The sequence below is a fragment of the Vigna angularis genome, chromosome 1 (genome assembly GCF_016808095.1).
Source record: "Vigna angularis cultivar LongXiaoDou No.4 chromosome 1, ASM1680809v1, whole genome shotgun sequence".
Lineage (NCBI taxonomy): Eukaryota > Viridiplantae > Streptophyta > Magnoliopsida > Fabales > Fabaceae > Vigna > Vigna angularis.
The window spans coordinates 9,734,933-9,752,577 of record NC_068970.1 but is presented as its reverse complement, the minus strand read 5'-3'; the positions used below and the strand labels follow the sequence as shown (position 1 = coordinate 9,752,577).

Genomic DNA, 17,645 nt, shown 5'->3' with positions numbered 1-17,645 from the left:
AAATAAATTGATAAGTATCACGCCAAAATCCTTGAAATACAATAGTCTTTATACTTAAACTATTAAAAAGTATCGTGCAGATAAACTTATATGGACAATGATACTTTGATAACATTTTTTTGACAACATTTTAACACTATCTACGTGTCATTCTGTGATTGGTCCATGTTAGTGTTTATGATTATTATTATTGATTATGGAGTAATTTTAGACCAATCATAAAATGACACGTAAATAATGTTAAAATGTTGTCAAAAAAATGTTGTTAAAGTATCATTATCCAACTTATATAAAGATAGAGTGATCTATATATTTTGTCGCAAACATATGTTTACGTAGGATGAAAATAATCAACTTCTATACACACTTTATATTTTCTTCAATCGAGAAACTTATTAAAATTTCCAATGGATCTACAATATTTCTTTTAGATTCCATTATTCTTCTTATTTCGATTTAATATATATGAATGGAATAAAATAATCAATAAATTCGTAGTTCGTTTTAATTAAATAGATAAATTTGAAATTTCAGGTACGAACAAATAATGCCCACTAAAATTAATAATATTTTCTAAAATACTTTAAGAAATACAAAGTAATAACTCTATTTTTTTATTGGAAATATATGTAAGTTTGAAATCGAATAAAAATATACAAGAATAATATATAAAGAGAAAATATTTATTTATTCATTACCTAATAAATGATATTAGTGTCGCTAGTTAATGTCAGTAATTAAATCCTCTATTTTCTTGTCAATAGACAATTAATAAAAAAATTAAGACATTGTATTTAAAATCTTGTAAGTAAGATCTAATGTAGAAATATTGTGTATGATTGTAATCTAAATGGCAATAATTTTAGAAGAGAAAAAAGTACGAAGCTTGAATGAATCCTTTACCTTGAAATCTTCACCCTTTTTACATCTGTTATGGTGGTTGGGCCATGGGCTTTATGAATCTTCCTTCACGACGCTAAGGACATATTTAATTGCTACGCACCGACAATTTTTTACTATATCAAATAAATAATATACTTAAATTAATTATAATTTTCATATGTAATTTCAATGTATATTATAGTTCATTCTTGTAATATAGAAAATTCAATTATATTAATGTTTCAATCTTAATGAAGCTAATTATATTTTTATTTTATCTATAATCAAATTGAGTAAAGAATGAAAGTAGGTGAAGTACAAATTTAAAAGTATTAAAATTTTAATTTATTTTTATTTTAAATAAAATTATATACTTTAATCTTTTTCAACAATATATTTTATCATAAATATTTTTAATTTTATATAAAAAGATATTTTTTAACTTTTTTAAATCTAAATATACAACGTCTTTGTATTAGAAAAACATTTGACAGTGTATGACGTGAAATATTTATCGTAAAAAATAATCCGAAACAGACAATAATCCATTGGTGAACTCGCCTTATACAAGGTTAAAAGTAAATTACACAATTACTATTTATTTTGAAAAAAAAAGTTAAATCTCTCACCTTTTATTTTGACTTTTATTCATTCCATTATTAAAATATTTATAAATAAATGCCGACTATATTGTTGTGAGAAAACCTCGGAATAAATTATCACATAATCCAACTTGAGTTTGACATATTCACATAATAATTATTTTTCAGAAAGTGGATTGACTGATTTGACTGGTCTATTGGATGTTAACTTCAAACAGGTAAAGTATTAAATTTTTAAGACGGTGGAAATAAATATAAAAAAAAAGTAATGGTATTATGACAAAAATATTTATACTGATATTATTTTTCATTACTTTTTTTTTATAAATATAACGTTTTACTTTTTTCTATGATTATTTTTCAAATAAATGTAATGTGTGCCGAGGTATTCTTCCCAAGAGGAAGCTAATCAAATCAATGCGGAGTAAGTGAAAACTAGAGTGAAAAATAGATTTTGAAATGATATTTTAAATCCACTTTATTTTTAATCTTTTATTATATTATCTAAAATACTCTTAAGATAAAAAATTAAAATACACACTTAAGGATTTCACAATATAAACTCTTTCGTTAACTATTATTACTTTTATCTTGTAAAATTTATAACTTTATCATTATATTAATTTAATATTTCCATAATGTATATTTTTCTATTACTTAAAACATTTTATTAACGATGTAGTTTAATTTATGCCCAAACAGAGCTATAAAGTAATTTGTGAGAGGAAAAGGGAAATTGAGCGAAATAGAAAGATATATTTTATTATTCAATTTAGTAAATTAACTCTACATAATATAATATTTAAGGAAAAAATGGAATAAAAAAGGTACACAATTTAAGAAAAAACAAAAAGGATTCTTAAATGAGTTTATTTAATAAGAAAAATAGAAAATGAGAAATGAAAATAAAGAAAGTGGTTATGAAGTCAAAGGGAGAAATGATTGTGTTTGTTTTAAAAGGTTGCGGAATATTGGACGCAGCTTGACCCAGCAAAACGTGAGAATGATTGACAAAACGTTGCAATCAAAAGGAACATGCATGTCCATAAAGGTAAGAATGATTAGAAGGGGATCCATCAATCTCACCATAACAGTCATTAGATGCTCTTTTCTTCAAACCACAGCTTCACTCATTAGGGTTCTTCATCTTCATTTAACTTATCAACTACTTTTCAAAAAAATCATCACACTCATTTTCTAACCTTTAACCATTTTCCTTTTCCTTAGAAATCTCACGTCGGGAGAAAGTCATTAACAGTTTATAAGTGGAAACAAATTTCACATTACAAATCGATTTTGTGGGGGTCGAGTTAGGTTTAAAGTCCACTTCTAATATAGTACCAGAGTCATGGTTAGAGCTTATCCTATCAATATTTGTTGGTTATTGAACATATTGTTTCACTCCTATCGAATCACCCATTAAAATACCTAATCTCACGCGGCGTGAGGGAAATGTGTTGGAAGTTCCATATCGATTAGAGATAAATTGGTGTAAATCTTACCCTACAAGCCAATTTTATGGGATTGAGTTAGACTTAAAGTCCACTTCTAACATTATTTTCACCTTATTATGCAACCCAATTATGCTTATCAATGGTGATTAATGTAACAATTAAGATGTGCTTATGTTATGCTTGCATTTTCTTAATCAAAGAAACCAGCTCCTACCAGATAAATGATGCTACCAACACTGACATTTAACCAGCTGCAAGGAATATTTCGAAAAATACACGCAATCCATACTTCAAGAAATTCTATTTCAACCCACCAACCTGTAAAATGCAGAAACTTAATTTTTAGGGAAAAGAGTCTTTGTTGTGAAAAAAAAAATCAATAAAATTGTAATTATATAAATAAAAAATGACACACTGCGAACACGAAAAGTTAATTGAATTAATTATACTTTAAAATTGGCAATGATTAAACGATGTCACAACTATAACTTATAGGGCAAAGTTTATTATTATATTTTTTATAATAAAAAAAAAAGACTTAAAAATTTGATAGATAGTTGATTTTGTGAACTCTTTTATAATGAAAAATTTTCATGGTCTGTGAATGTTTTTTTATCGTAATCCTTATAGGTTAGGACTAAGTTAGATAAAATAGAGTAATTTGACTGGTATGGAAAAGGGCAACGAAAGGTGTACTTAGGTGTATAAAGGACAAATGATAAAGGTATTGATCTTTTAGACTTTTTGTCCTGATTAATTTATAGGTAATGATTTCGACCACGCAATCGAACAATGCAACATGCATATTTGTAAAATATGGGTCTTAGTATGAGGTAGGTTGTTATCCATATCATAATAGCAATCATTCTGTTACATGTCGTGCTTTGAATTACACATGAAGTTAAAGAAACCCTTACTTTGCATTGCATTCATTATCTCAACTTGTTGCCCTTTCTTTATGCTCATCATTTCTCACTTTAACAAAAGCCTACAATGCAACAAAAAACCAATAGTACCCGTGGGACACCCCAATTTCTTCATCCATCATATACTTTCTACAAATTTTATCCCCTTCCTATGCTTACAAAATAACTTTAAATTTGTAATTACTTTTTCTTATCATGAAAATATTTTCTTTCTAGTATATTTGTTTATTTACAAATCCCAAACTTAAGACTTCATTGAAGAATATTGAAATTATTACCTCTTGAACCAAACTTCCCAACAAGTTGGTATGTATACATTACAACGTCTTGAATTTTCTGTTATTCTCATTTAATTGAAATAAAAAAAATTATTTAATTCTGTGCATCAAACGATTATGTGGAGCTCTAAATATCCCTTAGTACAAAGAATTTAAATTCAAATATATATATTTTCATTAAACATCTTACCTTAAACATCATATTACGAAAACAAATAACTTTAGTAGGAAACAGGAAAGTGAAAAGGAGACAAGAATGAAATGAGCAAGAATATTTAAAGCACTTCCATGAGATTTATTATCTATACGCACACGTACAAAGGTAGAAAATTTAGGAACAATTTGTTATTTTACACCGTCGATGAAGCGTAGGAGGAACTTAAGAGGGTGCAAAAAGCAATGCCTTCATTTACTGAAAAAATGGTTCCATTTAAGTTTTTGTTTTTCTTTTCAACACATTGGCCATAAGCCCATCAGTACACAGTCCATCAGTACAAAAACAATACAAAATATCTCTATAGTTAAAATTTTAAAATAAGGGACCATTAACTCAGTCAAAGGTGAGTAAAATAGTTTCCCTAAAGAAGACTGATAAATAACCATGTTTTCTTTTTTCATGGTATTGAAGAATGTTACACAGTGAAATAAAGAAATAAAAAAAAAACAAAAGAAGATAATTGAAACGGAAAATAAAGTTATTTACATTTTATGTAGTTAAATAAATAAATTTAAACTTAAAATTATATGAGATTATTTTAATTAATTAAATCTAAAGTTCAAATTATAGACTTGTGAATAAATGATGAAGATTAATTGTTGTTTTATAACCATTTAGCTAATATTAATTGCTATTTGATTTAACATAAGGTTTTCTAATACAGAAACATTTTGGATGAAAAGTTGATGATGAAAATTTTACCTAATAGGTTATTATTTTTTGACTAGTCTAAATATTTTAGCTTCACATGTTACATATTAAGTACATTTTTAAACTAGTTATGAAATTCTTATAAAATAGTAAAAGAAAACATTTTATTGAAAAGAAAAGTTAAACTACAAGTAAGTTAAATACGCATTTGAAAATTTAACAAAATAAACACTAAAGTTTGAATTTAATTGGATTAAATAATGAAACATGTCGAAGAAAAATCCGAAGAACTCGACTTCTAGAATATAATTTCATAGGACATTTAACGATATTTTAATTAGTTAGCATATGAAACAGAATTGAGTGAAGTAGAATGTCTGATTGACTGAATAAGGATCAGGGGATAGTGGCAGCGAGGAAGGAAGAATAAGTGAAGTTTGAAGGTTGACGCAAAGCAAGAAGAACATTGATGGCATGCAAATACAAGTAAATAATGTAAGGTAAGCTAAGATCGACACACAGCAGAAAAGGAAAAATGACGATGGACGACGATAGCTCTATATATGTTGGGGGTCTTCCTTACGACATCACCGACGAAACCATTCGCACTGTCTTCAATTTATATGGTGCCATTCTCGATGTGAAGGTCCATTTTTCTAACTCCATCTCTTTTAGGGTTTTAACCAACTTTGTTTATAACCACCTTATTTATGTAATTCCTTTCACAAATAATCAATTCCACCCATCGGGGTTTTGTTTCAATCGCTAATTTTTTTATGCCAGATTATCAACGACCAACGCGGTAGGGGGAAGTGCTATTGTTTTGTTACTTTCACGAATCCTAGGTCAGCGATCGACGCCATCAACGACATGAATGGCAGAGTATGTAATTTAATCATTTATCCTCTTTTACATGTTTTAGGGTCTTTAATATCTGGTTATGAATTATTATTGTCGTGCTTAGCTTGGGTTTTAGGCATTTGACTCTCTGTTGTTCCGAATCAGACCATTGACGGGCGTGTGGTTAAAGTTAATGGGGTGAGGTCTCGTGGGGGCAGGTCAAACTTTGGCAGAGAACGGTATTACTATCATAATGATGAGAGGAATGGAGATTGGGATCGTGGGAGAGATCGAGACCGAGATTATGATCATGATAATAGTGGTAGGGATGGATACAGGAATCGGAGCAATGATTGGAGTCGGGACCGTGATAGGTCTCGAGACCGAGACCAGGACAGGGATAGAAGATTTGAGCATATACATGACTATGATGAAGATAGAGATCCTATGTTAGATAATGACTGGGGTAGAGAGGATGATAGAGTTGAAAATGAACAAGAACATAGCAGGGGGGATGGTGGAGATGTGGATAGAGACCACAACTTGGATTTTAATGCAGACAGGAAAACGGATAGGACAAGTGACCTTGATAGAAGTTTTGATGAGGATAGAAAAGATCAGTCAAGGAGAAACAATGAGTAAGATTTCCATCCATTTTTCTTGACATATGTTTATTTCCAACCATTTTTCTTCAGTTTACTTTTGTTACATGCATAATCTACTGGACTTATTAGTGCTTTTCCTGCAGCTTGAATGTTACAAATCAACATAGCATGGATCTTTCATCAGAATCAACTGGTGCTGACGATGATCAGGTAATGCAAATGCCTTTAAATTTCTGAAATGTGAGGAATTCTGAATTTCTTGTCTAGGTTGCATATTGGCATACAATAAATTGTAGTTGATTGTGGTGCACTTTTTTTGTTTGTGTGATTTCAGGTAGAAGCTCAATTAGAGAGCTCAACTAAGCAGCTTGATCAACTCAAAAAAGAGGTTTGTAATCTCTTTAGAGCAAACATGAATGAATGATTACAATTTGTTAAATGGTCAAGTCTATGCTAGCAAGCAGCTTTATGGTAGTGTGACAAATGTTTTCTTCTAACTGAACAATTGCATTTTTGGGGTGTGCATACAAATGCATACGAAGACTTCCCTGAATTCCAATGTTTACTAAATACCAAGTTGGCATATCACTTCCTTCAGAAGTCTTCCAATTCCGGATAACAAGTCCTCCAGCCCTTTGTGTTATTTTTATTTCTGCTGTTTGTTGATGACGTGGAAAGTGGAATTTTTGGCTTATCAGGTTTCTCTAATGGAAGAGGGATTGGAAGAGAAAAGGGTCCATGTTAAGGAATTGCAAAAGCAATCTAAGGTATCTGTTTGCTATACTCTTTTGATTGTCCTTACTTTGAACAAAAAATCTATTCTGACCTGGAAAATATTTACTGCAGAAACTGGAGGATGCACTGATCAATGCAAAGAAAAACACTTCATATCGTCAGATGCAGTTGATAAAGGTAGTATCTAGTTGTCATAATTATAAATCAAATACTTGCAGTCTCTATACTATTGCCAAATTCATGCACTGCTGCTAACATTGAATTTGGGCAATTGATCTTCAGCTTCATAAATGTTTTCTGCAAGTGAAAGATTACACAGAAAGACTTAAATCTAGTGAAAAGGAACTTCAGGTTTGAGCCTTAACACCACATAATTCCGATTTATGTACAGATCTGCAAAGTATGTTCTGTGTTTTTAAAAAATGATTAAATTATACATTGTGATTTTGGATACTGCTTTTTTCAATTTCACATGATTTTGTGCATTATGTGTATTGAATTTTATGTGGAATTGTGACAAATGCTCCCTTTATAAACTATTTTTTCAAATTGTTGTGTTTCCTTGAATTTTGTTTGTCAACATAGAAGCATTATATAGTATAATTTGTATAGAAGACGAGTCTCATGACTTGTTTTTTCTGTTGCCCCATTTATCTCTATATGTTATTTTGTCTTTGAGCCTATCATTAGAACTTGGGTATTGTAGGAGTGCCCAAGTCTCACTCAAGTAAGTACCCTTTTCGAGGCACTAACAGCTAGTTTTGCTACCAGTTGATAAGCATTCAAACACTTGTGGACCCACCCTCAAAAGCTATTCAGTGAGGGGAAATAACCGAACACTGAAATATTGCATTGTGCACCCATACTTCTCCAATTTGAGACTCAGGCACTCCGTAATATCCAAGTTCCTAGCAAACAATTTCTATCTTTTCTAAATTATTAAATTGGGGCCAAAAGACATGGATTTTATTTTGACGTAAGAAATTTTAGTAATGCAAGTTAGAGATGTACAAATGTAAAGGAAAAGAGTATGCCGCAGAGGAATGGAATATACAAGAAACGTCAACTAAAGCTATTGTCACAGATAGTCATGCTCCATAATAGTACCCGAAGTGAAGGGTGAAATGTGTTTTTATTCATGTGAATATGCTAAATTTGGTTTTAGACATCCAATACTTTTGATTAGTTTTGATCCTCATCCATTTAATTTTTGGCAATTGGTCCCTTTTAATACGTAGTGGTGATTACATATGTCTATACATGTCACGTCATAATGGTCATTTACATGGCTCGTGTAGATGCATGTTATGCACTAAACAAGAGATGGATATTTAAAATATAAATAAATTTGTGAGGGCCAAAACCCAAAAAAAAACTTTTTTTACTAAAATCATATTTAACAATATTTGCAGGAATAAAAAATATGTTTATGTCCAAAAAGACAAAAAGAACTATGCAATAAAATACCCTGGCAAACCTTTTTTTGGAGAAATAAAGGAGATGTATGAAATAGACCTGTTGAGATTTGAAAGATCTCTGATGTTTGTTCATCATTATTGATATGAAATTATGAACGTTGTTTGATGTTTGGAGTTGTCTTATAAATTTGTGAGCTCTATTTGAGTTCAGTTGTTCCTATTACTCCAGTAGCTTTGTTTCCTTTCTTCTCTATCTCCACGTCCAAATGGATGAGATGAAGTCGTAATAGTAGCACGACTGAGTGTTTTCTTTTTGGGACTTGCAGGCTCTAATTGATACAGTACTGTTAGAGATTGATGGTGATGGCGTTGGATTAAAGGATGGACAACTAACAAATGGAAGTCTTGATGCTAGATAGTAATTCTATATTTGGAAATTTCAGATTGTGTCGCTGATGCTTAAAATGGGTTTAGCACACATAATACCTTGTCTGATATGAAGAAAAAATGGCTGGATAAGTCAATGAATCTCTTTTATTTTTCTTTTTCTGATTCAACAACTCTAGCTTTTACTAAATAGCATCAATAGAGTTTTGCTTATACTGTTTAGTTGTTGGTTAACTTGGTCATAATTATGGATTCACCTGTTATAAATTCACAAGATAAACAAATTGCATGTGGTGTACCTTTTGGACTTGTTGTATTAGGTCAGAGAATTCAGTGTTATCTTTTGTTCATTGTCATCTCTATTTAACCTAATGTCTGATCCTTTCTGTCCTCATATGAATAATCCCTTTTTAGTAGAAATATTCCTTTGATATTATGATTCACTTGTTTGGTAACAAGAATAGCTCTATAATTTTATCTTAGTTTGATTGGTGGTGACCTTGAGAGAACAATAACCAGTTCGGGTATGATCCATAGCACTACTATACTCAATTGCATGAAGTGGTATGTTTTATCCAAAAGCTTGTATTTTGGCATGAAAAAACTGTGGACTTGGTGTACTAAACTTGCTACTAGGCAAATGTTTATTTGTTCTGTTCCATAGTCAAATAGAGTGATAACTTTGTTGGTAATATTCAAAAGTTTTCCACTTGAAGCGTGTAACCAAATTTGGGTCCAACTTAGCCACGATGTCTTAACTGGAACACTTAATCTCAAAATGGGTTAGCCTGGTGAAGAAAGATTAGTTAGATACTAAGTGGAAGTCATGTATGTATTCTGGTCATACAAAAAATAAAATAAATGAAAGATCCTTGGTATGAAAGTTTTACTTGATTTGGGTAAATTATGGATTGGGCCTGTCTACTTTGGTGGTTTAGTGGGACAATCGTATTCTACAACTTGTTGCTTTCGAAATTCAACATATTCCACTGCACAAAATAGGAATTTTATGTTACCCAAGAATGGTTTAAATGCGGTCTTTACTGTATTAAAACAGAGAAATATTAAAAAGAATACTTATCATAGGAAATAAAAACTGTAGCCTTACAAAAACGAGGTAATTTACCTAATAAAGTTGTAGACTGAAGGGCAAGTGAGGTAGTGAATAAAGTAGGAGGGTTACACCCTGCACCATTGCTCCATGCATCATCACATTTTTAAAATATTCTAAAACTATTTTTTATATTTTAAAATAGTCTACACCCTCACAATTTTCTTTTCAATGGATGTCGCATCCTTTAAAGAAAAAATACTTCAACGGATATGTCATTTACGATGTGATTACATTCATTCAAGTTTTTTTTTAGTTTTAGTTTATCAATTTAATATTTTTTATATAATTAATTGAACGGATTCCTTAGTTTTTTTAGTTTTTAGTTTAATAATTTATTATATTTTAAATTAATATATAAATATTATTTAATTTTCTTTTAAATTAATTACATAATTATATATAAATTAATTTTATTTTATTTAATAAAATAATTATTATTAATTTAATTTATATAATATTATTTAATTAATTATTATAATATTTTTATATTATTAGTTAAATAAACGTGCTGTTAATGGATGTGGTCACATCCGTTAAGATTTTTCTTTGTTTTTTTTTTATTTTAGTTTATTAATTTATTATATTTTAAATTAATACATAAATATTATTTTATTTTATTTTAAATTTATTACATAATTATATATAAATTATTTTATTTTATTTAATAAAATAATAATAATTAATTTAATTTATATATTATTATTTAATTAATTATTATAATATTTTTGATATTATTAGTTAAACGATGTGTCATTTAAATTTTTTATTTATTTATTAATTTATTATATTTTAAATTAATATATAAATATTATTTAATTTTATTTTAAATTTATTACATAATTATATATAAATTAATTTTATTTTATTTAATAAAATAATAATTATTAATTTAATTTATGTATTATTATTTAATTAATTATTATAATATTTTTTATATTATTAGTTAAACAGATGTGTCATAAGTTCTTTTTTTAATTAATTAATTTATTATATTTTAAATTAATATATAAATATTATTTAATTTTATTTTAAATTTATTACATAATTATACATAAATTACTTTTATTTTATTTAATAAAATAATTATTATTAATTTAATTTATATATTATTATTTAATTAATTATTATAATATTTTTCATATTATTAGTTAAATGGATGTGTCACATCGTTAACGGATGTGGTCACATCTGTTAAGTTTTTTTTCTATTTTTTAGTTTATGGATGTTGTCACATTCGTTGATGGATATCAACATTCGTTGTAGGTGAAACGAATGTTGACATTTATTAAAAGTGAAACGGATATTGACATCCATTTTATTGGAATGAAAAATTAGGTATGGGGTGATGCAGAGAGCATTTGGTGGTGGTAGAGGGAACAACACTCATAAAGTAGCGCCTTAACTTTTCTCAAGGCCCGAATGAACACATTTAAGTAAAACTTATTTGGGTGTTGCTCTCTGTACCACCACGAATCTTCTCCTGCACCACCCCATTCCATAATTGTCCTTCAGTAAAAATTGAATTACCATGTTTAAAACGTTAAAAAAAATAAACAAAAATAAACATCAGTTAACGGATATCCATGTTCGCTGAAGGCCGAACGGATTTCCACATCCGTTTCGGCCTTACCAGTACACATTTACATATATATACATGGGAAAGCGTGGAGTACGCGTGCAAGACGCAAAGGAAGGGGAGGAGACGGTGCACCGCAAGGTGGAGATAATGCAGCACGTGTTGGGGCACCCTGGGGTTGTAACTCTGAAAGTGGTGTATGAGGATGCAGAGTGTTGGCACCTTGTGATGGAGCTGTGCTCCAGAGGAAGGTTGGTTAATAAGATGAGGGAGGGACCGTGTTCGGAACACATGGCCGCTGGGATACTGAAGGAGGTAATGATGGTGGTTAAGTATTGTCATGATTATGAACGTGATCCATAGGAATATTAAGCCTGAGAATGTTCTGATTACTGGAACTGGGGAGATAAAAGTGTGAGAGTGGGTAATGGAAATGAAAAAGAGAAAGAAAAGAAGGGAAGGGGGATGGGTGATGGAAATGGAAAAGGGAAGGAGAAGAGGTTGGGGGGGGGGGGGGGGGGGGGGGGGAGGTAGTGGGTGACGGAGAAGAGAGGGGGGAGGATGGGTATGGGTGATGGAAAGGAAAGAGTGTTAGCAAAAATCAAAGATGAAGTTTTGATGATGAACAGATTTGAACAAGTCAAGATCCATAAAGGCAGATTGAAGATCTCTATAGTTTATAAAGCTTTTAGAATAATCAAAGTTGATGTAATAGTGCTCTTATATGTATTAGGGTTGATTCTTGTAATTTATATTTGATTTATTTACTGTTGAGAATCATCCACAAGCTGTTTTAATCGATTAAACCCAGTTTTAATTGATTAAAACGAGGCTGACACTGAAAACCCAATTGTCCCTGTAATAATCGATTAGTTAATCGATCATTCCTGAGAATAATCAATTAACACTAGCCGTTGGGGGTTTCAGATTTGAAAAACTAGCCGTTGGGGGTTTCAGATTTGAAAAACTAGCCGTTGTACTCATTATTAATCGATTAATATTTATGTTAATCGATTAAATGCGTTAGATGGCCCGTTTTCGAAGAATGGAAGGGTATTAGGCTGAGTCTATAAAATGGCTCACTCTTTATCTAAAAAACAACTCTTCCCTTGTGCTAAAGATCTTTGAACTCTTTGAGAACTCTATTGAAGCTAAGGAAACTCTTGTCTGCAAAGTCCTGAAGTGCTACTACGGTGACAGAGGAATAGCTTGTTCATCCTTGGTGTGTCCGAGGAAGTGACTGGAAGAGAATCATCCTTCGTGAATCATTCGAAGGAGGTGGTCATCCTTTGTGAAGATTCAAAGGAAGTGTAAGTTCATCTCTTGTGGTTTCAAGAGAGGTGGTAATTCTAAACTCTTACAAATTGTTATTCTTTGTGATTAATATTTGTAATTGTTTTGTGTTAGTGAAAAAGGTTTATCTTGTTTGAGATAAGCGACTGGACGTAGGATTGGTAAGATCCGAACCAGGATAAAATCATCTGTGCAAATTTCTCTCAACTTTACTCTCTTTATTTGTCATTGTTATTTGCTTGGTAAGTTTAATTGAGTAGAAATTAAAAGGCACACGTTCGTATTAAAAACCCTCTTGGTTTGTTATTCCACGCTAACAATTCCGCTGCAGCGATTCTAACAATTGGTATCAGAGCTTTCTTTGATAGTCATTCAAATGGCAGGATCACATCAAACCTTTGCAGAGGGTGCATCAATCAATAGATCCCCACTATTCACAGGTGAGAACTATGCATTCTGGAAGGTAAGAATGCAAATATTTATTGAATCTATTGATTGTGAAATTTGGGATGTTATTGCGTCTGGCTCTTCTGTTCCTACTAACAATACACAGGAACCAAAGCCCTGTGGTCAATGGACCATTGAAGAAAAGAAAAGATTTCAGAATGATGTAAAAGCTCGGAATATCATTGCATCAGCATTGACTGTTGATGAGTTCTACAGGGTCTCTGTCTTCAAAACTGCTCAAGAAATGTGGGACGTACTCAGAGTGACGCATTAAGGAACAGATGATGTAAAGAGGGCAAGAAAGAACTCCTTAATCCAAGAGTATGAAATGTTCCGGATGAAGCAAGGAGAAACAATTTCAGACGTTCAAAAACGCTTCACCAACATTGTCAATCATCTCATTGGACTAGGTAAGTCATTTGATACCGATGAACTTAACATTAAAATCTTGAAGTCTTTAGACAGGTCGTGGCAACCAAAGGTGACTGCAATCTCGGAGTCACAAAATCTCAACACAATGACTATGGCGGCATTATTTGGAAAGTTGAGAGAGCATGAACTTGACCTCGGAAGACTAGATGAAGAAGAAGCAAAAGCAAAAACTAAGAAAAAGAGTCTAGCCTTGAAATCTGAGGTAGAAAAGAGCAAGAGCAAAATGGAAGATGAAGATTCAGAAGATGAAGAAAATTTGAGACTCATGATAAAAAGGCTCAACAGGTTCATGAAATCAAAAGACAAAGGAAGATTAAAATTCGAAAAGAAAGAAAATCAAGGATCTTCCTCACACTATAATTGTTATGGTTGCGGAGAAAGGGGGCACTTAAAAGCGGACTGCCCAAATCAAAAAACGAATGAAGAATTAAAGGAAAAGAAAAACTTCAAGAAAAAGAAAGCCTACATCGCATGGGACGATGACAACGAAACAATTTCCGATTTGAGCGAATCTGATGAAGAAGCAAACATCTGTTTAGTGGTGAACGACGACGCTGGAAGCCAAGTAAGTACATCTAGCGATTCTGATAATTATAGTCAAATTAGTGAAGATGAATTGCATGAAACTTATGCCGCTTTAATAGTAGAATCTGAAAAATTAGATAAAGCTCATAAGAAATTGAAAAAGGATTTCAAAAATTTAAAATTAAATTTTGAAAATATTTCTGAAGAAAATAAAAATTTGAAATCAGACTTTGAAAATATTCTTGAAGAAAATAAAAATTTAAAATTAAATTTTGAAAATATTTTTGAAGAAAATAAAGATTTGAAAAATAAAGTTTTATTTTTTGAAAAGGGTAAATTTACTAGTAGTGATGAATGTGCTTCTTGTGAAAATTTTAAGAAACTACTAGAACACACAACCTTAGAAGAATGTAGTAAAAATAATGAAAATAAGGTTGTTAAAAATAAGTATGTTCCTAAAATTAAAAATAAACATAATAATAGAACCCGTAGAACATGGGTAGAAAAAGGAACAACTTATTGGAACACAAACTTTGTATCATGCTTTTATTGTATGAAAAAGGGTCATACTTCAAATAAATGTAAAATTAAGCATTATGGTGTTCCAAGTGATAGATATGTTTGGGTTGTAAAATGATTTCTTTTTTCTAAATCTAACCCAAAGGACCCATACAAGTAGTTGGGTACCTATTGTTTAATATTTAGAATTTCTTTAAAACAAAATTTAAGAAAATTTTATTCCAAGGCCGATGAAACTATTTTTTTTGGATATCTTCTAATATACAAAGCATATATAGTTTTCAATCGGAAAACATTTGAAATAGAAGAATGTGTGCATGTTGTCTTTGATGAAATTGTAGACCTTGAGGCAAAATCTCTTGAGTCAGTTGAATTACATGCAGGCAATGATGAAGATTTGTAGAAGACAACAAATGAAGCGAAGAATGATGACAATCCTCAAGATGAAGATATAAACAATGTTTTATAAGTTCTTTATCCTAAAATTATAAGCTTTAAATATCCTATTGTGTATGTTTGAATGAATCTTTAAATTTGAAACATTTTTAGCTCATATGCATATATGCTTTTATTAAGGGGGAGTATTATCTTAGGGGGAGAACATCAAACACAACTTTTTAATTATGATAAAAAAGGGGGAGAAAATGTTTAAAGCTTATTTGCTTATTTGTGTTTTTTCACTAATGCACTTTTTCTTCCATAAGTTGTGTTTTATCCAGATTATTACTAAAAGCTTTAAATCAAAGGAGTTTTTTATCATCATCAAAAAGGGGGAGAATGTTAGCAAAAATCAAAGATGAAGTTTTGATGATGAACAGATTTGAACAAGTCAAGATCCATAAAGGCAGATTGAAGATCTCTGTAGTTTATAAAGCTTTTAGAATAATCAAAGTTGATGTAATAGTGCTCTTATATGTATTAGGGTTGATTCTTGTAATTTATATTTGATTTATTTACTGTTGAGAATCATCCACAAGCTGTTTTAATCGATTAAACCCAGTTTTAATTGATTAAAACGAGGCTGACACTGAAAACCCAATTGTCCCTGTAATAATCGATTAGTTAATCGATCATTCCTGAGAATAATCAATTAACACTAGCCGTTGGGGGTTTCAGATTTGAAAAACTAGTCGTTGGGGGTTTCAGATTTGAAAAACTAGCCGTTGTACTCATTATTAATCGATTAATATTTATGTTAATCGATTAAATGCGTTAGATGGCCCGTTTTCGAAGAATGGAAGGGTATTAGGCTGAGTCTATAAAATGGCTCACTCTTTATCTCAAAAACAACTCTTCCATTGTGCTAAAGATCTCTGAACTCTTTGAGAACTCTATTGAAGCTAAGGAAACTCTTGTCTGCAAAGTCCTGAAGTGCTACTACGGTGACAGAGGAATAGCTTGTTCATCCTTGGTGTGTCCGAGGAAGTGACTGGAAGAGAATCATCCTTCGTGAATCATTCGAAGGAGGTGGTCATCCTTTGTGAAGATTCAAAGGAAGTGTAAGTTCATCTCTTGTGGTTTCAAGAGAGGTGGTAATTCTAAACTCTTACAAATTGTTATTCTTTGTGATTAATATTTGTAATTGTTTTGTGTTAGTGAAAAAGGTTTATCTTGTTTGAGATAAGCGACTGGACGTAGGATTGGTAAGATCCGAACCAGGATAAAATCATCTGTGCAAATTTCTCTCAACTTTACTCTCTTTATTTGTCATTGTTATTTGCTTGGTAAGTTTAATTGAGTAGAAATTAAAAGGCACACGTTCGTATTAAAAACTCTCTTGGTTTGTTATTCCACGCTAACAATTCCGCTGTAGCTATTCTAACAAAGAGAAGGAAAAGAGGAGGGGAGGGGGTGGTGTGTACTGGAATGAGGTATTGAATTAGGATATTTAATTAAAAATATAAAAAATTAATGGTAAAAGTAAAAAAAATTTAACCTAATGATATTTTTTGAAAAAGATAAATTGGAAAGGTACATTAAGAAGACTGTGGTGGTGGAGGCAGCAACACTCAACTTATTTACTTGGAAAGGACCCATACAACTCTAGTTTTGGTGGTTGAATGAGGCTGTGATCCTGTCTGTTTCTGTAATACACGGGCCCAAGCACATTCCAAATTTTCAGTGCATTACCCTAAGACCATTCTGAATTTTCAATAAGGCAATTGCTTCCTGCACCCCAAAAATTTATTTCTGCATCCCATCACACGAGAGAAATACTTAAATATCCTTCACCATTGCATCACACTCCCACTTTCATTGTGGCCTCCACTGCCACCATCACCAGACCGCTACTGCAAAAGAAGAGAGAAAATGCTAAAAGAATATCATCTGAAAAGAGTTTTCTAAAAAACATTTCACATTTTTAAAGAGTTTACTGGAAATTTTATCTTGAAAAGTATTATATGCATTTATAAAGTGTATTTTGAAAATTTATTAAAAAAATTGTTTCAGAATGTACTTCACGCGTTCCGGAAATTTTGTTCAGAAAATCACGTTTCAAAGATTTCGTTTCGATAACTATTATTCCAAAAATTCCGGAAAGCCTGTTACGGAATTCATAATCCGGAGGTCACTTTTATAAAAAATAAAATGGTCATTTGGGAAAATTGATTGGATGCATGAAGAAATTGATGGGATACAGGAAGCAATTGTCTTTCAATGATGGCCCAAGCCCGTTCATAATTTTCTATAAATAGGTCTTCTGAATTCTCAATAAATAGGCCTACGCCCATTCCGAATTTTCA

General features: G+C 30.9%; 1 protein-coding gene across 1 annotated transcript; it reads left to right on the top strand.

Moving 5' to 3' along the window:
* The first annotated feature begins 5,339 nt into the window (after positions 1–5,339).
* On the top strand, positions 5,340–9,357 carry LOC108321141 (zinc finger CCCH domain-containing protein 25). Its single transcript, XM_017552835.2, has 9 exons — positions 5,340–5,656; positions 5,794–5,892; positions 6,016–6,488; positions 6,599–6,665; positions 6,790–6,843; positions 7,154–7,222; positions 7,302–7,367; positions 7,473–7,541; positions 8,935–9,357. Exons 1-9 carry the CDS (start codon positions 5,546–5,548, stop codon positions 9,025–9,027), a joined length of 1,101 nt encoding a protein of 366 aa, XP_017408324.1. The 5' UTR covers positions 5,340–5,545; the 3' UTR covers positions 9,028–9,357.
* Positions 9,358–17,645: the final 8,288 nt, after the last annotated feature.

Excerpts from the sequence above, each read along its gene's own strand:
- LOC108321141 (XM_017552835.2), top strand. The coding sequence starts at position 5,546 with ATGACGATGGACGACGATAGCTCTATATATGTTGGGGGTCTTCCTTAC. Across the intron at positions 5,657-5,793 it reads GTGCCATTCTCGATGTGAAG|ATTATCAACGACCAACGCGG; the intron begins GTCCATTTTTCT and ends TTTTTATGCCAG. Across the intron at positions 6,666-6,789 it reads CTGGTGCTGACGATGATCAG|GTAGAAGCTCAATTAGAGAG; the intron begins GTAATGCAAATG and ends GTGTGATTTCAG.